We start from the raw sequence: 24800 nt of genomic DNA on the forward strand, positions 1-24800 counted from the left end.
CTGGCTTTGTTTTAAATGAACAGGTCTTTGGTGCAGGACCCTTGAAGTATCTTGGACTTGTAATGAATATTTAATGATGTTGAGTAAAAGCTTTGAAAGATATAATTTCTGTCCAATTATTGGCTCTGTCTCTGCCAGACTGTTAGGGGTGATTTAGCGGACTACTTGGTAAATGTAGACAGTTTATGTGAAGCTGCTCAAAAATTAAATCATTTTAACAATGGGGCAATAAAACGGATGTTCACTTTAGGTCATTGAGAAATGTTATTTATTTTCACAAAAACGAAGTTTGTACAAAAGTACTTCAATGATAGATGAAAATATACAATAGAAAAACCGTAAAGAAAAAGTTCACATGAATAATGTTTAACAGTTCCTGCTAGACCGGAGTCCAGTCGCGCCAGGGAGTGTGTTTAAATCACAATACCCAGAGGAGGAACTGAGGGTAGACAAAATAAGAGAAACACCTTACAATACCATTAAGGCTAGCAACACCATGGCTTAAAGAGTTACTGGAAAATTAAACACCTTTCCCCATGTTGGTCTTTACAATTACTGAACATTACAACAGGTGTTCCTGGTATTGTGGCCATCCCCGTAGCTTAAGCATCCAGGCACAGAGCTCGCTGGAGTCAAATGGGCTGCACACGGCATGTCTATTGGTACTTGATTGATTAGCTAGCAATAGTGTTTAGTCCAATACAAAAAAATATGCAAGAGGTCCGCACAAGGGGGAATCATTTCTTGAATTCATTTGGTCCAAACTGAAAAAATATCACTACCGTCTACTTTGTACTGATATCACAGGTCCTCTGATTTTGTAGCATAGTGATTTTGAAGTCTGCAAAATCCTATTCAGTACCCTTTGTTTATGGCTACAACAAATGATTATTTCCTTAACAGTTTGTTTGCAGATGATCTACTCAATACAATATTTGGTCTATAAAAGTTCAGAAAGCTGTGAAAGTGCCTGTCACAATTTCTTAGAGCTAAAGGTGATGCCATCAAATCTCATTTGTGTCTGAGCAATAAAATCAAACCCCATAGATATTCAATTTACTATAACACAAGAGGAACTGAAAAACCTCTCATATTTGTCTGGCTGGAAATATCAAATGTTTTGCATTTTTGCTCAAAAATGACTTAAGGTATCAATAATGTTTCTTATAGACCGATAATTGCAGCTCTACATTAATGCTTCTTCCACAGGGGACATTATGGCACGTTTAAATGCCTCTTAATGTAACACTGGCTTCCCTGAAGCATTTTGCAGCAGTTTGTTAAACGATATGTTGCCATGTACATCACTGCCTTAGGCATCATTCAGTTGTTCTTCTTCTGGCTCTTTCTGCTGGGCGGCTCGCTGAACTGGACAATGTTGAAATATATAAATGTTCCCAAGAAGTGACTAAAAGAAGCGATAGACACCAGCACAGGAAACAAGTCGGGTAGATGTGGTGGAGGAGCCAGAGCAACAGCAGCAATGCTCAGACCGGCCATCACGGAGACGCTGACGTAGAACTGTAACACAGACAGAGAAACAGCGTGGTTATCAACCGATTCACATGAAAACAGGGACACAGGATCATAAAGTATGATGACTGCAAAATGAAAGGACTAAAGAACTTCACAAAGTTAGGCTGAAATAACTGGTCAAGAGCTTTTTTAGAAACATTATTTTGACAAAAAGATCTCAAATTCAAGTCTACTCATTGGCTTTTCTTAAATCTTTCAACCACATATAACTGTCATTGCTCAGATATCTTGGAGATGGTTTAGCTTCCACCATGTAACCTTAATATGGCACTTCTGTCACATGATAAGAGGAAGTGTATATGCACTGGAGACCTCGATGCCCCTTTTTGTGTATTAACTAAATTGATATTCCAAATCTGTCGTAAAAATAAAAAAGCCTAGACACCTCAGGGTAAGAGAATACGGTCAGCTTTTCCCTTGATATTAAGTGTCCCTTTATTTTTTACACCAACCTCTGATTTAGTATCACTCCGCAGAATAGCCAATTTAAATTAAGGCCTACTTTTTCCTTGTAACAGAGTTGTAAACAGAACTGAGCCTGAGATCGTTCATGTGTCTATTTGAGCTTTATGAGCCAGAGATAAGTCGGTAACTAAGATGGAGGAAACACCCCATGCCCACACCTCTCCCCGCCACCCTAAACCTATGAAACCTTATCGCCCATCATCTGGGCTCGCTATTTATGCTGCTTGTGTAAATAAATATATCTAGGCAAACCTGTGTTAATGACACGCGCTATAAAAAGACACCTTCTCTTAATCTCTGACACCCTACCGGAGCCCCTGTCGCTAAGGGGCTGGCGGTGCAGCCACTTCAGACGCTGTGGAAACTTAAATAAGTGATAAATAATTCCTGGGGCTGTCAGTGGCTTTCATCCCTGGACAGCTTACACAACTTACAGCGGCACATGATCTTTATTTATACAGTTGGGTATATCTTCTCACACGGCTGCAATTTAGATCTAGTGCTGCTTTCAAAGTACGGGCAACCTGGGATCCTGAAATCAGCCCCTTCTAATTACAAATGCATCAGCTGTGAATCCTCTCCCCCGTGCACAAGCGCAAATATGAACTATAAACGTAATCAAGCAGCAGTATCTTAACTTTTATATTGTTTATTGAGAATGATCTTGGTCAGAATAAAAACCTTTTAAACTTAAAGCCCCTGTATGTAGGATCAGAACATTCTGGTGACTCCTAGTGGTACATTCAACATAGACACTAGTAGAGAGAAACTCATGCCAACTGATCTGTGGTCATACCAACTTTGAACTGGGATTGTCTAATGTTTCAACAAACTCATTGCATAAGATGTCCATCATGAAGATGCAATAACCACATTTTACAAACTGGTGCACAATCAGTTTGATGTGATTAACACAATAGATGAAGTCCTACAATACTGCCTTCCCTACCTGTGTTAATGGGTCATTTGCATGTCATTGATTGTATTGGCAGTTAATTAGAACTGCCACAACCACCATGACAGTTGTTACCTCCTCCTGTACAAATCTCTGGGACACTAGATTGCCACCTCTGTAGCTTGACCTACAACATTTACCTGTTACAAACCGGGAAAATACATTTACACTTATTTAATGTAGTCTTTGTCCCCTGAAAGTACAACATTTTGTTGACTTAAGCATGACTGGGGACACACCATTGGGGAAAATTGTGTAATAACTTATTTTTCCCTACTAAATATATCTTCTACATTTTTAAACGAAGCAATGCTACTCAGATTGTTCAAGATATATAATTGTTCCACATTAAAATATCTAAGAATGACTAAATCAACCGTTATATAATATTTGGTTGAGTTGTGTACACCACCAAACTCCGTCTTTTGCTTTTGTTTTTATTGAGATTTATTTTTTATTTATTTTATTTATGTTGCTGCAACATTGCATGTTTTGCATTTAAATTGAACAGAATCAGTGATGATGATGCAGTGTTTGTCATAACACCGGGGGGGGGTTGCCCCATACTGACCTTCCATCTTACAATCCATGCTAGGTCCAGTTTGGGTAGGCAGAACAGCAGCTTGTGGTAGGCTCCCAGTCTCAGCTCTTCCTCTGAGCAGCGCTCCAGTGCAGACAGCAGATAGATGCTGAAGTACAGGAAGCCCAGCGAGGTCACAACAAAGGGCACCAGCAGACCGTCCTTCAGAAACAGAGGCAGCATGCTGCACAGAGGGACAATGGTGCATTTCAAGTTTAGAACGTCTGGAGTTATGTACAATGACTCTGAAAGGGAGGCAAGCAAAGTGAAGCTTTGATATACACTTCTACAATGGTATATTCAAGTAATTTGTTTACTTCCAACAGTACATCACTATGTTCAGTATCATGTTTGCTTCGAACAGGGCAAGAGTAAACCACATAGCTTTTTTCCAGCAGGCCTGCACAAACAGTCCGTCTCCTGGGATGGGATGGCTCTGACATTCGTGCAAAGCTTATCTTAGTTTAGCAGAAGGGCACGGACAAGAACAACAGTTGTCTTATAGTACATCGCACATCACCCTGGCTTGTAAAAACCCATTCACTGAAAACAAACTGCTCATTCTAAATGGCACCATTCATCAGATAAATGTTTAACAATTTGGAAATACATACTTGGTCAATTTATTGAGACAAGCTGCATTATTTCCTCTTACAATTGCTATAGCTGAACATCCATTAAGCCAATTACGCCAACAAAAGCTGTATTTCTTTAAATTGACTCTGTAGAGGATGTGGATAATGTGAAAGTCCCAGTCAGGCTGTACTGAGTAGCAGAGACAGAATGACCTCCTGTCCCTACACAACGCACACTTAGAAGGCAGGACTGCAGACTATGCCGTGTAATCCCCAGATATCCTTATACTAAATCACACACACAACAATTAGTGCTGCCGGAAGAATTTAACAACAGCTGGTGAAAGTTAGACAGAGTGTTTGCAGCACTACTTGGCTTTTCCATTCACGGTCCTCAGCTCAACCCACACAGTAGATCAATATCGCTTTTCAAGCTTATTTCTACGGTGTTCTTCATTTGATATTTGGCACTAGTGAGAAATAAAGAGAGATGTAAGACTCCATCCGTAAACATTACAGTTATGTGGAACCAGACTACTTAGCTGCCAGGACATCCCAAAGTCCAATCACATAACCTTTGCTGAACAATGAACACTGGGGCTTCAAGTGACAGGGACAGTATTGAATAAGGGTCAATTAGAAAAAAATGTAATGTAACATTGGCACATTTAAAGATGTATAGAATTACTGACCTTACTCAGTGGTGTCGATTATAAAAGCAATATGTAGCTTAATTTAGCAAACATTAGCTAAAAAAGTTGTGCAAGCTCCAATAAAACAAATTCTGCCTTTTGACAGTACTTTTCTTCTTAAATATTTGTATCTTCACATAAACAAACAGCATATAATGACCTGGTATTTAGCTAACTCTAAAAGGTGATAGGTACCTTTGGACAGATTCAGGAAAACCTTTTCCCTTTGCTAACCTGGTGATGCTAATCTAGCTAGCAATGGCTTCTTTATTGATTATAAAAATAACAGCAACATATACCTCATATAAAACATCTTTATTAATGGCTTGAAATAAAGTGTAACACTAATTAGGTTTGTATAGGTCCAATGCAAAAGCACAACATATTAAATGTTCATTCTTTTAGCTTATGCAAGGTTTAAAAGCTCCGTAAATGACCTCTGATTTAAAGAATAGACAATAATTAGAGCCAGCTGGAATCCATCTACTACCTATCGTGTGTAGACCATGTGTTGTGCTTTGACAGGAGGCTTTCCTCCACAGTCTTACCTGAATGTAGAGGCATGCAGGAACCAAATAGCCATCAAGGGGAGGTCATTCAGCAGGAGGCAGGCAGGCCTAGAACAGATAACGGTTGCATAAACTCCCTGTTGAACACACTCTGCAGTAAGCACCATTTAATATAATTTTACAGTTAGAAAGGAAGTAAGGCCATGTTAGGTCGCAGCTGGATGTGAACCGATGTCATGCGTGTATAATATTAAAGCAACTGACATCCACATTAATCCATTATTCACAGTCACAAGGCAGTCAAGTGTTGGTTGTAGCACAATTATGTTTATCTGTATATGCTTTTTTACTGAATCTGCACTGGCATGTATGTTTATACAAAAATACAACTTAATTACTTATAACATTTCAACATGAAATACCTAAAATGAGTTGCAAAGAAGTTGAAGTTATCTCTTCTGGACACATATATATGTGTCTGTGTAGCAAAGGCCTGTTGTGTGTTGAACCTGGTTGCCTGCGTCATTGTGAGCCAGTGCTCCGAGGGGGGCACTTTCCTCTGGCCCCTGAGCCCATAATTACAGCCAGTGCTCTTTGGCGATCCTGTTACAGCCCAATAATTGATCCTGCGCAAACAACGCCCTGAGCTGCTGCCTGCCATTCTTTCCTAATCCCTGGACATGCATTACTGATTGATTCAGGGGGACAGGTGGGAGATATAACTCAATAGTTAATAAAGAAACAATCTACCCTAATCTAGATTAATAGATGAGACCAGATCATGGGACCAAATCCCTTGCTCAAGTCAAATCTATGCCACTTCACTCTGTACCTACACAGCTTTAAACATATGGGGGTACATTTTAATGAATCGCACACATGCACATCTTTATGCTCATGTATGAAAGCAGTGCTTTTACTCACATTAAGGACAATGGAAGCTGAGAGGCTGCTTTTGTGTCTGTGTGGTGCAGAGTATGGTGACAGAGGTGAGTAAGCCCTCAGTAGCAAGTCTGTACTTAAATAGATTTTTCCTCTGCAACTGTGTGAGAACAGAAGGAGGGCGATGTCAGTTTTACAAAGTGCGCACGTCTTCAACTCATTAACAATCTGCAGGACATAAACTGAGATCTGAAGCGGGGTAACAGGCGAATGGCTCCTTGTGAGCAGAAATTAAATCTATACTCATGAATATTTGAGGTATCGCTACAAGATAGAAAAAGTACAATTACTGTTTGTTACCACAGCTGCTGTGCTGTTGCATGTGGTGAAATATTACCTCTGTACTTACAAAGCAGCTAAGAGGATAGACTTCTCGTGGACTTGATAGGAGAAGAGGAAGAACGCCAGAGAGGAATTAGCCTAAAAGGGAAAATCCGAGGGTGTTGGTACAAAAACGACTGTTAATTAGACTTAGACATACTTTATTGTCATTTCAACAAGACACAGAGTGTACTATTAAAACGAAATTTCGTTGTACTGGCTTACAGGAACAGGACAATATAAAAACTTGCTAAAATTGTACATATAAATAAATAATAGTGAAGTGGTGCTGATAAAATTAAAGATAAAGTGTGCGTTTAAAATATAAAGACTTACTATACATATAAATAAAATAGACATACTATATAGAAAATATGTTGAATATAATGAACAATAATACAGCAAAGCATACTTTTTAATAAAGGCAGTGAAGGTAAGAAAACAAATTATGGATAAAAGGAGGTATCAATTAACTTTATGTAGTAATTATTATAAAGGAGATGAAGTGCAGAAAGTCCTAAACTTGTAATAATTAAATAACTAATATTTTAGTCTCTATATGACCATTAAATAAACAGTTTGAGGACATGCGTTTTGACGTCAGTTAGATGTCACTCACCAATGCCAGTTTAAACTGCCAGAAGGTGGGCTTCGTCAGAAGTCTTATGCAGGAAGGCAAGACCGCCAGAAGAGTGCAGGCAAAACTGAAAAACATTACAAACAGTGGTTCAGATTAAATCACATCAGCACTGTTGAAACATGCATAAACACATCTGAAAACCCACAGAGGAAGATGAAGTCTCTTCAGCAAGTACAAATTATTGTTCAACAGAAGACATGTAGAGTATTTAATCAAATTGCTGTCAATATGAAATCATTCCAGGCTTACACAAATTATACATCTTTCTTTTGTTTAATTTTTTTGACGTTGCTGATAATGTTCAGAGAACTGAATAATAAACCTCTATTTTGCCAGAATGATAAAACACACAATTTGTTTTCACTCAGTGGCACTAGATCAGGGGTGGGGAACCTCCGGCTTCCAGGCCGTATACGGTCCGCGAGACCATTTGGTACGGCCCTCGAGGTAAGCAAAAACAAAAACAATTAAAGAAATCTAGACAAAATAATTAAACAAGCAAGTGTCGGTTTTTCCTGGCCAATGTCAGGTTCCTTGAACACAACACGAGCCTAACGTGTCATCACGTGGTATATGTCTCGTCTGACAGGGGTGTATTGCTGACGGAGAGCACCGAAACGCCGCTCCGGCACTTCAAAAATTGCAGTAGTGGCCTAAGGAGATTCTTATTATACATCCATGATAAGGAGCCATACACAACACATGCTGCAGTTTTTGCGTGGCTGTGTCTTTAGTTGTAAGCCCAGTGGCGATCTGTTCATCTGTCATACTGATCATACAGTCAATAACGCCATCAAAAAGAATATGATACATTAGAGCAGGGGTTCCCAAACTTTGCCATGCCAAGGACCCCCATATAGCATTATCCTCTGGCTGATGGAGTACATTATGAAGGAAAATATGACTAATTAATCATACAGCTTAATACATTTTCTTAATATATATTTGTATTAATAATTAATAATCAGTTATTCTTAAAAAAAAAATGGTATTTATCTTTTGTTTGTCATTCATTACATTGATTGTGTCTTCGGTTATAAACATTCTTAACACAATATTAAACAGTAATATCAACAGTAAACATATTTTAAAGCATTTTTAAAGTGATTTCTGTCTTTATAATATTATATAATTTTGAACAGTAATATGAACAATTAACATATATTTGTAGCATTTTTGAAAGCTATTTATATATAATATTCAACAGTAATATTAACAATAAACATATTTATATTCATATATATAAACAACAATATTTGCTGCATCCGTGCTCTCATCCAGCTGCAGAGCGAAATATTCACTAGCTCTCACTTGCTCCAAAAGCTGAGCAGATACTCAGTTTCACTCTCAGTAGCGGCAGCTCGATTCTGATTGGCTTGAAGGGCGGTCGTGTGATTTAAAAACAAAAAAATAAAATATTAAGAAATACAAAATATTAAAAGATTGGCATCAAAGGACACATAGATTAATTGATAGATATGCAGTTATTTATAACATCTAAAAAAGAAAAAAAAAAGTACTTTAAAAAAAGAAAAAAATTCCCCTTTCTCTCAAACTTTGCGTGATCCCCCCTGGCGCCCCCCCCGGGGGGTCGGGGCCCCCACTTTGAAAAACACTGCATTAGAGTACAAGTACTTCTGGGTCTTTGTGTGTCAGTGAAGCTCGGCTCTGTGTGTGTGGCATGAGCGCATTTTGTTTGAGCGAGCAAGAGAGAGAGAGCGGTACCGGGGAAATTAGCATCTGGTTAGCTAGCTATGCTAACAATATAAGGAGCTTTTTCTACAACCAGGTGGAAGAGAGCTCTCTCCTGACAGACTGAGAGGCTGATAACCTCAGCTCAGTGAGGTAAAGGCAGGAGAGCACGGTCATAAACTGTCAACGGTGGTGTGGGGGGGGGGGAGAGAGAGAGAACTGTCAACCGGGGGGGGGAGAGAGCACGGTCGTGAACTGTCAACGGGGGGCGGGGCGCACGCTCGTGAACTGTTACGGCCCGTCTACACTACAGGCGTCAAAAAATGCTTTCAACGCTTCGCCCATTCATTTGAATGGGGTGACGTAGGATATTTTTAAACTTCGCCGAACTGCATTGTGGGTAGCATGGCAAGGCGTTGCAAGCATCGCGAGCGTCTATCGGCGTCAAAAGCTGAACAATGTTCAACTTTTGAGGCTCGATGCTTGCTCGAAGCTGGCGTCAGCCAATCAAATCCCGTTTTTGCAATTGCCGCCAGTACAAGCGCTAGCCAATCAAACCGCGTGCAAGCTGGGAGAGCCAGACCAGCAGTTCATTTCCTCATATTCCAAACGAGAAATTACGGTAGCAAATCACCCGGTTCTTTCCGACCAGAACTATTTACCGGGATACAAACCGGAGGAACCAGGCATGGAGGGAGGTGGCAGAGACAGTGGGTGAAACTGGTAGGTTTTCGCCTGTTTGGGGATTTTATATCCAGTTTACTTCGTTTTAACATTGCTATTGCTTTGTATGTCGGGGGCGGGAGATTCATGTGATTGGTTGTTGGTCGCAAAAAATCGCCCAGCTTCAAGCTTTTTCGATGCCTGTAGTGTAGACGGGCCGTTAGCGCCGTGTTATGCATGCCCACTGCACCTCGCGGGAGTGCACACAGCGTAAAGCCAAAACTCACAGACATTTCAATGATTTGTACGGCAAAGTTGGGTTTGGAAACGGTATCATTTCCTTTTTGGCAGGCATGCATGACACCGGAGCCTCGCTGCGGGGAAACTTTGGTGCTGTTCCGAGTTTGTTCTAATCCGTCAAAATGACGGACTGCTTTCAGATTTCTCCGTCATTGTTAAAAAAAAATCCGTCATAGACGGAAAATATTCGGTTAACGCGACCTCTGGTGTTGAGAGATATATCCATAGATCTCTTAATTTTGGTCTCTAATGGCGCATTTCCACTACAGGGCCTCGCTCGGTATGGCTAGGCCTCGTTAAGGCTGCTACACACTAACCTGAGACCAAAGAACGCGTACTGAAGGCGTCCCGACTTTTACGTCCGCTACGTCGCCTGCGTCGGCTACGGCGCCCACCTACGAACACACCGCAAAGACTTCAGTCGACGAGTGGCAATAAATGTCCTTACTGTTAGGGAATAATTTGCCTAGGTATTCAACCTTTGACACAGTTCATCATTTTCTCCTCTCATTGTCTCCTTTCCCATGGCATAGGTCTAAGGCAGTGTTTCTCAAATGTTTTCATACCAAGGACCACTTAACCAATAAAAAAACACTCGCGGACCACCTAACTCCAAAAATATCCAAAACACATCGTTTTTCTAGAACAGATTACAAATCGCCTGCAAATGGTACAAACAAGTGGCAACATGTGTGATGAAGGTGTTGCGCTGGGCTATATCATGCAATCGAAACTTAAGCTTGCTCCATTGTGGAGATATTCCCGCGAGAGTGCGGAAAACTTTTATTTATTTATTTAAAATGTGAAATTTTACCAATATACTCACGGACCACTAGGGGGCGCTCATGGACCACCAGTGGTCAGCGGACCACACTTTGAGAAGCACTGGTCTAAGGCCTTGGGTATAGCTGCTATCTCTTTTAAGGAGGAGCAGCTTGGGCGCATTGTTGTTGCCAGTCTATGACAGAGCACAAGCCGCCATGATAGTTTACTGTTCAGGGACGAAGGTTCCCTGGCGCACATTATTTTTAATGGACGAGAGCTCTAGTTAGATTCAGGGTCCATATTTGTTCAGTCTCACTGATGAAGAATGTTGATTATTACACTCCGAACTAGTTAAAACCTCGAGCTACAGAAAGAGTTCTTCAGAATTGGTTTGGCAACCGCTGTGTCAACTCGTGACACACCACCTGTCTTGTCAACTCTCCAGCCGAAACTCCAAATAAACCATCAGTGTTTGACATCAAAGCTCCTGCTCATCCCGTGTCTCCTTCATGAGTCGGTGACTCCCACTGCATTGCTACACAGAAGTTTCCTCCACCCTTACCAGCACGCAGCGGTAGTGTGTATTCGTCATTCAAAAGAGGCAACAGCCAATCAGAGTGATTTATTTGGCCGACTTTCTTTGGCCGATTCAACATGTTGAATCGGCCGTGGGAGGTGTGAAAATGTGCCGTAAAGCAACGACGGTGCGGGACACACCAACCTGAGTAGGGCGCCACGAATGCTCGACTGCCTCTGACGACCTCTGGCTCCCAAAATCGGGTAGGTGTGTCAGGGCCTTTAGGCCTTGTTAGGAATGGCTCACTTTATGCTGCGTTTCCATTACAGTTTAGTAGCTGGGGCAGTAACTATAGTAACTCAGTGTAGGCGGAGCCGTGATGTCATCTTCAATGAGAACCACAGAATAACAACATCAGCCGTTAGCTGTTAGCACTCAAGCTCACAGCTACTCATATCTGTTCAGAAACTAGACAAAAGTTAAACAAGTACAAACCACAGACTGTCTGTGTCATGGCGAATACAGTCGCTGGTTTATTTATGTCTGTATAGGCCGTTGTTGTGAGTGTGGACGGTCGGAGCATACACTGCGTTAGCTTAGCCGATCTCCTTTTAGAAAACACGCATTTTAAAAGTTTTTTCGCCTGCCGTCTGTCTGCAGACTTGTCAAAGCATTAATTCATGGTTTTTACTAACTGGTATCAGTATGTTGTTACTTCGGCATCATTTTGAAACGTGTATTACAATTAAATCACGGTCAAATAAGTTCATTTTGTTGTAGCCCCCTTGCCAGCGATTCTCTCTTTAGTTTAGCATACTCAGCCCGACTCAGCCTGGTTGTTGGCCCGGAAAGAACCTCGATTTTATGGGGCGAGAAAAACTGTGAAATAGTACCCGCTAGCCGGAACTATGCCAACTGGAAACGCAACCAAAAACGGGCCGGGCACGGCACGCTTAAAGCGAGCTCCGCGCTGCAGTGGAAATGCGCCATAAGTGCACCAGACTGATGCATTTAACTTCAACATTTAAAAAAATCTTCCCGGGGTAGCATGCCCCGGACCCCCCTAGAGGAGATGAGGACCGCCCTAGAGGAGGTTAGGTCCACCTCCCACTTAAATCATGTTCACATGCATGGACGTGCACAGACATTTGGAGGGGCTATTGCTCTAAACTGGAAAAAGGACCCCCCCCCCCGAAAAAAGACCTTTTGAAAATTCTAACTTGTTTTTAATGTAAAAGGTTAATAAAGAAAAACACAACACTGTCATTGCAAGTGACACTTATGTACACTGCTAAATTCGTTATTCAGGCAGATTTTTTGTTTTGCGGTCCATATCTCATTAAAATATCTAATGTTAGTAACTATTAAAGAAAAAATGGGGACAATCCTGTTTTAATATAGTTTGACCATTGTAACTGCTGTGCAGACATACTGATAAAATAGGGCTTCTAACTAATTACCTTAAATAAAATCACTAATTAATGAAACCAGTTCAATACGCATTATTCTTATCATTCTTTATGAGCGCAGTAACGGTAAGGTATCTAATTACTTATTTATTTAGTATTCCATAACTTAATAACAGAGATGGTCAAACTAAAGTGGTAGAGACATGGCTGATATCCTTCAATGAAGCGGGACATTGAACTGTTCACCCGTGAGAGGGCGATCAAGAAAAGAGAGCGAGCGGCCTCGTCGAGGGAGTTTACGGAGCAGAGTAAAAGACACAGAAAGACAGAAGCACAATAACAAGTATATTTAGGTGTTTTTTTTGTAAATAACCGACGGTGTCAAGAGGAAGTAAAGTCCCCTGGTTTGTCCCCTATACTCTAACGCCAGGCAGGCATTTGGTATGATCACCATAGCCATATGAGGCCAGAGGGCTTTCCTTTGCTTCCAGTTGTCAGATTGTAAACAAAGTCACGTGACTGGGGGCAGATGACAGCACTGACAAGGTGTGTTTGAAATGACCCTTGAGAGGAAAAAGGTTCCCCAGCCCTGCACTAGATGATCTGGTTTTGAGGTCAAAAGCAAACAACCAACAGGACGAACCAGAATCCAACTGAGGATCCATCTCGCTGTTTTTTTTTAGATACCGCCTGCTCTACCAACTAAGACTTCCGCTATGTAGGAAATGACCAAATACTGGCCCCTTCTCAGGGTTAGCAGGCATTAGTTTAACCCTTCAATTGTCACCTGCTGGGGGTGGAGGCACCGGAAGAGAGTGACTATGTGTGTGAATGTGCTTAGAGGTCGGGCAGCGAGTCAGTTCAAGGCGTGAGGGCAACAATGTGTTTTACTAGGAAATAGATAGATGGACAGAGATAATGATAGTGGTAGATGGAGAGTAGTGAAGGAGCAGTAAGTGGGTATTTAGTGTGTGTGACAGCGGGTGTGTTATGTGCTGGGCAGGGTTCTGCGGTCCGGAAGGACATGGATCACTTTTCACAGCTGATTCATTCTATGTACACAGCACGCCCACGCCAGAGCGTTAAGCAATTTGCCCCCGTGCCAAAAAGACAAGAGTGTTTTTCATTTGTTTGAAATGCACTTCACTCAAGAAGTCCAACTTGATCCCCGGACTTAGCAGTCTGGCAGAAACGTGTCCACGATGCGAACACAAGACTTCTAAATTTAGGATGCTGGGTTATTTAAGCAGGCTCCACCATGACACAACTGTGTTCCCATTGTGATCCAACAGGTTCTCAGCTTTTAGTCAAAATAGATAATCCTAATACTTCCCTTGGCTGCTCTGTGGGGTAGTCTGGAGAGAAACTCAAGTTAAATGTAATGAGCACTCAGTGTTCACAACGCGGTCTCCCCTAATAGCATGATTATTTGTCTTTCACACACTTAAATCATCTAATAAAACACGTAATCTGTAACATTTCTGAAAAGAAACATTTCCATAGCTGCCTGGGCAGTTCAATATCTTGCCAAAAAATTTCAAAGACAGCCGTGACATTAGACTTTCCTCTCAAGATCTTTCCTTAAGGGATGTTCTTACTTCCACCCCGCTGTATCACACTTTTCATTTCTTGGGCAAGCCTTGCTTTCCCAAGACATGAAAGAAGCAAAAACTAGGTACAGAAGAAGAAGAGACACAACGATTCAGCAAAAGATAGGGGAGTAGAAGTGGAATCTTCAGACAGAGGGATTACCTGAGGTACATCTGGGAGTCACTGGACATAATGGATCTGATCTTCATCAGGACGTTCAAGCTGCACCATGTGTTGGCCACCTTATCCTGTACACACAAACAAACAAACAATCATTTTTAAATTAAACACATTCCTTGATGCCTGTGTAAATAACTCATTCAGAGTTCCATTTTGAAGAGCAAATAGGTGACATGGCTTTAAGTAATAATTTCCCAACTGAAAGTGCAATAAAAATACCCCAGGGCATTCCAGAGGGGCATAAATGCGTAACCCTCCTCCATAAATTGACTCCCCTGTCAGAAAAAGCATGGGACTTATTTGTAAACTTGGGCACACAGGTCAAATGTCAAACCAAAGTAGTTTTTGCATAACCAGCAGATACAGACCAACCACAGACAACTAATGAAACATACATACAAGCAATCTATTTTTAAATTTAAACATTTTATTTTTTTGTAAGTGTATACCACAAATTCACAGATCTAGCACCTCAATTTGTAACCTACATATTGATTTTAAATTATATGAAAAAAGCAAAAAAATCACATGTGGAGAGGGTGGTATTTTTGTAAGACAAATGATAAATACATTTTCTAAATAGTTGCTGATAAATGTTATGTCTATGAACAAATTCATTAATTAACAAATTCATTAATTAACTAACCATTGAAGCTCCAAATAAAAATGTCATTGCTTTTTCTCTCATGTCATACTGTATCAATCAATGTTGTGTTGTTTTTGTAGATAACTTGTAAAATGATATCTAAATAATATGGAAGCTATGTTACAGCCCTAATACCAGGCTAAAAGTATTTGTGTTTTATACGACATGAGCAGGGCGTTGCTGTGAGATTCAGTCGATTTAAGTGCTTAAGCAGTTGTGCGGGGATCAGATGATATTGAAGCCCGAGCCGCCACTCTGCACTATGATATCACACGTCACAGAGACAGCGTGCCGAGATCATCTTTATGATTCCTTAGTGAGTGGTTTCAGTGTGGCCCAGTCTAGAGAAACTATTTCTGGCCTCCTCTCTCTGCTCTGTGCTACAGCTGCTCGCAGCACAGCTGTGTGGATCTTATATTAATGGCAGCATGGGCCGTCCAGCGTTTGTGTTGTTTAAGCCCCTTTCTCTTTTCCTCCCCGCTCCAAATAACCACTACGGGAAGTTTCCTGGAAGCAGCCAAAAGGCAACATATGAAAAGCAGGGGGTTCCATCGGCAAATGAAAGGGGAGCAAGAGCAGCGCGGCACCTTCACCTATAAGCCAGCATGGAATTTCACAGGGAGAAGCATTTGGTGCCATTTTTGTGAGCAGGCAGCAACGTGAGACGCCAGAATGCAGCTCAGTGGGTAAACTTACAACTGCTCCCGCCCAGAAGCTGCCACGACCACCAGTCACCAGCACCCTCCTTCTCACCCCTGTCCCCTTGTCCAAAGCTTCTGCTTACGTGCACAATTTCACAATTAGTTCAGGACGACGCGACCCCCACAGCCTCTCATGCTGTCGTCACAGGAGAGGATAGTGTCTCTCACACCCTGTGTATTATGTTTGCATCATTTCATTGAACAAATACTGCCACAGCGCACACTGCCATCTGCTCCCCTGTTAAAAATGTTCAATTACTTCTCACATCCGCGAGACCTTGTGGTGGGTGCCACCTCAGGGACCGGGACAAGATGAAGGATACGGGGGTTTTAGAAATGAGAGCTGCAAAAACCTTGGCCTCTGGGCTGTCAGTCACACAGCAAGCACAGAAACACAGTTACTTTAGCTCTGCTCCTTCAGTGACAGCTTTCAACGCTGCCAGTTGAAGTACTCTCTGTAAACTATCGCACTATTATTTTTAACTTAATATCATAGTGCTGTGCCTCTTTGTCTCTCAGAGGCAATTACTGACTTACCACAGCATACAAATGTGTGTGTGTGTGTGTGTGTGTGTGTGTGTGTGAGTATGTGCATGCTATGAAACAGTCCATCATACTTATATGCTTTCCCAAGATAAAGTCGGTAGCAGGCAACAGTTGTCGGATGTGCTCCGATACGGCTTTAAATGTAGCATTTGCCCCACTCATCAGTTCATACGGCTAGAACATGGCTCTGCTATGAAGTGCTGAAAACACCCAGGCCATAAATTAGTACGATTTATCTATATCCTCCTACTGTACGTCCCGGACCCCAACACCTCCCAGAGATAGAGTGACACTGATCTCCTGACCTTTCCCCGTTTTATTCCTCTGTTTTCTTTGATCCTACAGGATATCCATTTCCCGCCGGCTAAGCACTGCGGGGTGGAAGGGTGTTCGCCATGCTGGGTGTATGGAGCCGTGTGTAGGGCATGACCGGTGTTTGACTTTCATGCACTGGTCACAGCCTTGTGCTTCCATTTATCCCTTAAGGACTATATGAAAATATTAAGAGAGTGAGGAGTTGGGTGAATATCCAATATTATTTATTATGTCTAAGAAGACATTTTCTATAGCCTAAAAATACCAAAATAATATATTTGTACAACAAGCACAGAAGATTCTTGAAATACGCCCCTTTATAAAAGAGCTAATGAAACAGTTATTGCAACTACATAATGAGTTTACGTAGAGGTAAGAAAAAGACCCCTTATTTGCTCTCCCAGAAACATCAGACTTCTCTCTTCTAAAAAAACAATCACCCTCCACATGACTGACCATTCATTTGATGTTTGGGTACGACTTTACAATAAGACTACCCTTATAAAGGATTCATAAAGGGTTAATAATTAGGTTATTCATTAGGTTGTAAACACTTTATTAATCATTAAAAACCATTTATAAACCAGTTCTAACAGTTTTCATACGTCAACACAGGCTCACTATTTGGCAAGATGACTAAGCCTTATATTGGCTACCTAGCTTACTTCGTCTTCTTCATCAGCCAGCATCCTTGGTATCTCTTGTTCACTGAGTTGATTCCCCCCCTTCCATCTTGATGTTTCTTAGCATCTCTTTATGACCATTTATTTACAAGTTACTAACATTTATAACTGCCAAAAGGGAGCCTTATTGTAAAGTGTTAAACACATTCCCATTTATTAATGAGTTACTACCATTTCTAATAAGGCTTAGCAGTACAGATAAATGTGAGCTCACTATTTGGCAAGCAACCGGTCACAGTTGCCCTGTTTATCTCATGTCTTATAAAAGCTTATTAATGATTTATAAAGTTTTCACAACTTAATTAAGAAATGAATTGCAAACTATTCGTAAACCCTTTATAAGGGTAGTCTTATTGTAAAGTGGTACCGATGTTTGAGTAAAACTACTGTCTTCTTTTCATTACACTTAGTTAGAATATGTCCATAATTCTCTGATAAAGCCTGTTTGCTGATGGACTGTTTTTGTGCTATTGGATTTTTGGAGGAATTTCAGGACACATCACATTTACTCAGAAATTGCTGAACTTCCTTGGGATACACGTTCTCATGCATACATTGGAACAGGGTAGTGACGAGGTTAAACATCTGCACCGGCTCAAGGACAACTAAGACTTCAAAGAGAACTGCCACAGGAAATGTTCATGTGACCTGTGTGGATCATCTTATCTTAAGATAAAAGAAGGGATATTATCCTCCTCCACTTGTGTTTTTAAAATATATGTTGGGGTTGTCGGTGGCTATTCTTAGATAGCTTGCATGACAAGAGTACAAGTGCTTTTTTTGATAAAACTAAGAGTCTCAAGGGCATGATCGATGTGGTTTTCCAGGCTGACTTTTCACTGAAAAAACACTACTGTACCTCAAACAGACCGCGGGCCACGGGAAAGATCCTCCTGACCACCTGCATGGCCTGACCGGGGTCAGACAGGAAGGGCAGCCAGCACAGGGCAAAAGTCACCAACACTGTCAAAGCAATTCTCACCAACAGGAAAAGCCTAGGAGGGGGGGCACACAGGGAGACAAGCATCATGTCAGAAGGTACAGAGATACAATGGAAACATAGGCACAACATTTTGACATTGTTTGTTAAAGTAATTTACTCAAAAATACAAATGTTGACATTTAAGTTTGTCATCATTTATTGCCATTCCTCAAACAATTAGAACATGCTGTCTGCAAGTCCTACATTTGGGATTTGACCCTTGTGATGAGGAATGCAGTGAAAGCAATGCATCAGCTGAAAGTCTCCTGTGTAGGTCAGACTATCTCGTCAGCTGTAACTGTGAAGCTGCTGGTTAAGTTGCACACGCGGCATAGCTGAAGAGTTTGGGCATGGCGAGAGAGACATCTGGACATATCTCCTCCCCAGCCCCCCCGGCTCTTCTAATCCAGCTCTCCATTTGCTACTAAATGCCCTTGGTACATTGTTACTAGATAAACAGACACTGGACACACTAGTAACAGCATCCAATCTGATTACCTCAGTCATTCTGAGGCTCTCCTGAGGACACTGCTCACTTATAGACTCACACTACGTATCTGCTTCAAACACTCGCTGACATATCTATGCATTACAGAAAAAACCTATATAAAGAAATGATGTCTTCACGGACACAAACATAATCTTTATAATAAACCTCTATACCAGTTTTTGCTTTACTGAGACATACAGTAAGTTGTGTTCTTTACAAACTATAAATAGTATACTTGGATGTTGGACTGTCCCTTCATTTTTTCTTTTAAGAAGGCAGACATGGAATGACGAATCACTTTTGTAGCTCTTTTTCCCCCATCCCTTTCCATACATCTCTCACATGAGAAATGATTTGGTCACACTGTACTGTCGGTGCACTGTAGCTTGAACTTTGACCATTTTCTGGAGTTACAAGAGTGCATGAAAAGATGAGGGAATAGCTAAAACAAATATTTAAATATAGCACTCAAATAATGACTTAGTGGTAAACGATATCTGCATATCTGTTTTTAGGAGGACAATAAAACATGAACATAATTACTAATATTTGACAACAATAACAGTTGTTTGACAACCAAAGAATGTAATGGATGAATGGTTTAAACATACATGTTTGTAAAAGTAAAACAACTGTCATGCTTTGTGCAGGTAACACACTTCTAGAACATGTAGTGCAGACTCCTTCAGTACACTCTTTGGAAAATAATTGGATAAATTAAGGCCATGAAAGGATATTTTGTATAATTATAAAGCTGACAGGTAATTATTATTGTACATGTTTTTATATTTGTGTAATATGCTGTTACTTGGTAGTAGTTGGGGAAGAATGGTGTGCAGGATATATATAATGTACCAGAACATTATTGATAAATGTCAACAAATGACATGTAAATTACATCCAAGCCATCTAATGTATCTAAGGGATATGATTAAGGGTTCTTGAGCCCATCTGAATGTGTGTGTGTGTGTGTGTGTGTGTGTGTGTGTGTGTGTGTGTGTGTGTGTGTGTGTGTGTGTGTGTGTGTGTGTGTGTGTGTGTGTGTGTGTGTGTGTGTGTGTGTGTGTGTGTGTGTGTGTGTGTGTGTGTGTGTGTGTGTGTGTGTGAACATTGGACATAATGCAATGGAAATAAATGCTGTAGATAACAAAACAAACTGTTAAAATATAAAGAAAACAATGTTAAGTGCAGAAGATAGACAATACAAAAGACAAAGATACAGACTCACCCTCGCCCCATCAGGCCCAGTTTGACACTCTTCCCCAGCAGGTAGCAGAAGAAGGGCAGAGCGTGGTACAGCTCCATCTGTTTGTAGTTGAGAGCCAGGCAAAAAGCCACGGAGCCCAAAGCATCCCAGCCCAGCCCCAGAGCCAGAACCCCCCACAGGGCAAAGCCCAGACTCACTCCATTGTACCTGATTCGGTTAACGATTATATTCTGCTAAAATGTCTTCAATTCTATTTTTCACGTAGTTAACAATATTTAAACCCTCACTATTGTATGTGCTTTAAAAGATACAAGACAATATAACTTATATAATATACATGTGTTAATGTAATCTATTAGGATTAGGACCAAAGTCAGTGAAATACTGACCTTAAGAGATGGTAACAGGCAAATTACAATAATGATATCAGAGTAAATAAATAGTAGAAATGCACTTGTACATAAAGGATACTGGAAATGGCCATAGTCAACAAGAATGAGGCCAGGGTATAAAAGGAAGCAGAGCAGAGTGGAAACCTGGAGAAAAGGAGCATTTATTAGTTGTTGAAGGGTAAAACGTAACTAAAAATGAACTACAGTCGACTGGTCATTATTATACAATGAGGCAGTCAATGTAATTTGAATCACATTACATTCATTTGCAAACTTTGTTGTGTGAAAGAGACATCTAAACAAATGAATCGTTTTTTCTTCTCAGTATTTGCTTATTCATTATTAGAATCCTAAGGTAATAATAGTCTGTCCCATGTTGCGCTGTACAATGTATGCTGGGAATTGTTCTAGTGTTGATCCTGTAATGTTTGCTTCATTAAGATATATTACAAAACATCCACTTTAATGGACTGTACTGGAAATACATTTATACATTCATAACTTCCTGGAAAATATGATGGCATAATTTCTATTGCAATAATAACTTTCTCATACCACAATATTTCACTGTAGCCAAAAAGGTGGCTAATCTTCGTCTTTAGTTGAAAAAATGATTAGATTTCACCTCATACCGGGCAAGTGTGTTACCTTTTTCTTAGAGGATCCTTCAGTCAGATACAAACAGTATAAAACCACAGCAGGGATGTATATCAACAAATCTGCCACCAGGACTGAAACAGAACATAGAACCGTATTATTTTATAAATCTTCTTTGTAATTAAATAAACTGTTATTTTAAGGTTGAGGTTAATATGGATCAATGAAGCATTTTACTTTATTTTCTGGTAGTTACTGTACCTGTAGCTCTCATGAACAACTTGTGCGCTGGACTTTCATAACCTCTGGATTTGTGAAGCTCCACCCACTCAGGGTTTATCGTCTTAGCTCTGCAGGAAAATATATTTATAGTATAGAAATGAAGGTATTTATAATGCTTAAATGACAGGCTGGCTTTAGAGTTACCCATGGGTACTTAGAATGGACAAGTAAGTAGAACATTTGTGGCATTTTATAACTGACAAAACATTGAATATCCAAATATGTTCATGAATAAACATTATAAAAATGAAAGCAGAGATAAATAAAAACATACTTACACAAAAGCACAGATCAGGCTGTGGTAGGCAGTCAGAGGAGGGTAGTCAAGACCCCAGTAGTTCAAGTCATTCTTAGTGGTGTTGAAGTACCTGAATAAGTAAAAATGTCAGATATATTTATTCTGACATTTGACAAATAGCATAATAACAAACCCCTAGTGGCTTATTTGTATTGATATGTCTCTATATTTTTATGTGTTTTGGTAATCATTCACTTATAGTAATAATTCTGAATCTAAATCTGTTTTTGGTGTTAAAGCCAATGTTAAATAGTATTCAAAATGGCATTATCCACAAGTATAAGGTAGACATCTGAATTGCTTATAGATATAATATCCTAAGTTGCATTCACTTGTACAGCCAACTGTTATATACGTGCATTTTCAGCTTTAATGGGTTCACTTTTCTGGTTATCCTCTGGATTTGTATTCATCCCATACTACTGGTATTGTAGGTAGGTGACTCACAGAATCTGCTCCCATCATTTAATTTACATTAGTGTTTTAAGTGCGATCACTACAATATGTCCAGTCCCTGTCAAACACCAAAAGAGTCCCTTCTCTTGTCAGCTGCCTGAACATGTTGGCGTTCTCAAACTTGCTCCACTGAGTAAACAAACTTCAGACTGACCATTCCTGCACAGGGAGGTTGTATGTCACTTCTTGCCAGTGCCTTTGAGCCTCGTAGTCGCCAAACATGGGAGTTTTCCCCGCCCCTGGAGGAGAAAAAGCTTTTAGTCTGATTAATGGGAACCCGACTTACATCACGAACTGACAGCATGTAACCAAACACAGCCAAAAGCACCACCCTGCTATGAGTAAAGAAAACGCTATATCCACTCAAATAATCAGCTGTGTAGCATTGAGCACTCAGTGGTGCAGCATGTCAACGATAAACTTCACATTTCCTACCTGAATATGAGTTTAACGAAACGCCCCATCTTACAGCAAGACCGAGCAACACACAAAGTGATACGAGACTCCACGTTTGCATAACCTCGTCCGGTTAAATTATCTTAAATAGGAGAAATAAAAGCTAAAATATCTGTCTGCTTTTGGAATATGTCTACATTTCCTGTATACGTCATCAATCAAGACTTCGTTGCGAGTTCTCATTGGGCACTGCCGGGTGACGTAGCTCTGAAAGACATGAGGCGTTCAGGAACCCCCAGAAAAAGACGATATTATCGTTATTCGAAACATCGCTACATAATTTAAGCTAGAGTAACTTTATTAAACGAGTTTTAATTGTAGCTATGGCAGATAGATAGGTAGTTTTACTTTCCCTTAAAAATATTATTACATCACTAGCCACTGAATCGGTATTGCTACCAATTTGATTCGAAGATGCCAAATTCCTAGTAATGTAAATGCCACATCGGTTTAGATGAGATTTATGATGGATTGATTGATATTGTGCATTATTAAAGGTCTATTTGTCCACTCTTAACTCAATAATAACTTATACCCTGTGTTAAACTTAGAGGTCGGAATTTGAATAAGTGTCTTTTATCGAGCAGTACATAAGCATTTCCAATAATGTAATTACCAAGTAAGCAAATAACATAAAACAGGCTGTGGAACAAAATGTATAAATTATTTAATGACAATCGATTTCCCCTTTTTTCCAATCAATGATAGTACATCTCAAAATAATTATATCAGGATCATTAAGCCAGACCATTTCGGCATGTGATTATTTAACTCATTGCTATGACTACTATGCAGACAGCAAGCCTTTGATGTTATAAAAAGTATAACCATAATTTGAGACATCTTAGAAATATAACTACATGCATATCATCTATTTTAAACTCCATTGCAACATCCTGGCATGGGATCATCCTCCTCATGTGGAGCAATAGAGGATCAGTTGTCTCTTCTATAACTAGTTTGTTGTGCCCTTCTGTGTGCAGATATGTGTATAGTTATAAAATGCAAGCCTCCCTTCACAATGTAAATCTCCGCCCAGGGGTGTATTCTCCTCTGTGACCTTTCCTTCTGTTGACACCATCGTCTTTGTTCCCAAGGTGTTGGGATTTGTTGGGTGAGACATGTTCCTTGTGGTTCCTGCATCAATTATGCATAAATAATAATAACCTCGGACAACTGCTGATTTGCAATGACACTTTCATTACAAAGGCAGCAGCCTATAACTCAGGGGTACCTATTAGTTATTAATGCCTAGCCACGCCAGCTTTACTTTGTCATTTATTGCTTCATCTCTATGCCTTTTTAAATATTCAGTAACTGCATACCTACATTTACTGTCTGTGATCTCCGCCTTGGAGAAGGCTATAGCTTGTGGTGGAAGATGACCTAGTTATTATGGAGGCCTAGGCCTTGCTTGCCAATGCCATTGTACTCTATCATATGATAAGTCACATTTTGCTAAAGCAAGTCACACGTCTTTTCTGATGTTTTGTCACATAAGAACAATGCAACCCATAATACAAAACTCACTATTTTGTTAAAAAGAAATACACATTCACATTACAGTGACTCTAAAAGTCCGGGGGTAAGTGTGTCTGTGAAGTGTTAAGAAGTCCTGGCAGTCCTTCTTCACTACAAATATGCTCTAATTTGCATCATCAATTAATTGTTTAGAAAATTCACCAGTATACATGGTGTGCATTTACAGGAATGTAATGTCTGTCTGGGCCTTTTATAGCCTCCCTAAACTCCCTATCACAGTGTTTTGTGTCAGTCTTTTTCACTGACACTCAACATGTCCTCTCTGATGTAAAGGTCAAAGATAACACATTAATGTGGGTTATCACCAGGATGTTTACAATCCAGCATTGAACATGTGAAATGGGACTGCTCGGCTTCATAATAGCTGGTCCCTCCATCTTCACACGATGTGATCCAAGGTCCTGCATAGGATTGATTTTACAAAAGCTTGGTGGATCTTTTCTGAAACAAGTGATACCTTTGATTGATGATTTGTCATGTTATTCTCTTGGATGTTGTTTTATTTCACAGTTTTAACACAGAAAATAGGGGGAAATTATCTTTTAAAAGAGTATTTTTGACATTAGAAACAAAGTAACTAGTAAAGTCAATTGATAATATCTTCTCATCCATGTTGGCTTAAAAGTTAAGACTGAAATGAATATAGTAAAATATATCTTTCTATGACTACAAACTCCAATTCATTGGAAAATGGCTCAGTGAGACGTACAGTATATTAGCTGCACTTGAGTCACTCCGACATGCCACACTGTGGAATAAGCATTACATACAGTAAAGTTGTAACCTTATGATTACATGGACAAATACTTCCTCTGTGCGCGTGTTTGACTCACATCTGAACTCTTTATGTCAAAGCAGTGTTCAGGCAGTTCCTAA

General features: G+C 40.2%; 1 protein-coding gene across 1 annotated transcript; it reads right to left on the bottom strand.

Moving 5' to 3' along the window:
• Positions 1-245: 245 nt before the first annotated feature.
• alg6 (ALG6 alpha-1,3-glucosyltransferase) lies at positions 246-22547 on the bottom strand. Its single transcript, XM_034210532.1, has 14 exons — positions 22362-22547; positions 22081-22165; positions 21451-21540; positions 21152-21240; positions 20942-21024; positions 20373-20437; positions 19923-20108; positions 18082-18217; positions 14314-14399; positions 7195-7279; positions 6604-6674; positions 5352-5420; positions 3528-3720; positions 246-1521 (listed from the first exon to the last, which is right to left on the bottom strand). Exons 1-14 carry the CDS (start codon positions 22441-22443, stop codon positions 1324-1326), a joined length of 1518 nt encoding a protein of 505 aa, XP_034066423.1. The 5' UTR covers positions 22444-22547; the 3' UTR covers positions 246-1323.
• Between the last annotated feature and the right edge of the window lie 2253 nt (positions 22548-24800).

The sequence above is a fragment of the Gymnodraco acuticeps genome, unplaced genomic scaffold (genome assembly GCF_902827175.1).
Source record: "Gymnodraco acuticeps unplaced genomic scaffold, fGymAcu1.1, whole genome shotgun sequence".
NCBI classification, from domain to species: Eukaryota; Metazoa; Chordata; class Actinopteri; order Perciformes; family Bathydraconidae; genus Gymnodraco; species Gymnodraco acuticeps.

Coding starts and splice junctions, on each gene's coding strand:
- alg6 (XM_034210532.1), bottom strand. CDS start 22,443: ATGCAAACGTGGAGTCTCGTATCACTTTGTGTGTTGCTCGGTCTTGCT. Junction 20,438..20,941: donor AAGGATCCTCTAAGAAAAAG/GTAACACACTTG, acceptor CCTTTTCTCCAG/GTTTCCACTCTGCTCTGCTT. Junction 5,421..6,603: donor TCTATCCTCTTAGCTGCTTT/GTAAGTACAGAG, acceptor TATCTGTTCTAG/GCCTGCCTGCCTCCTGCTGA.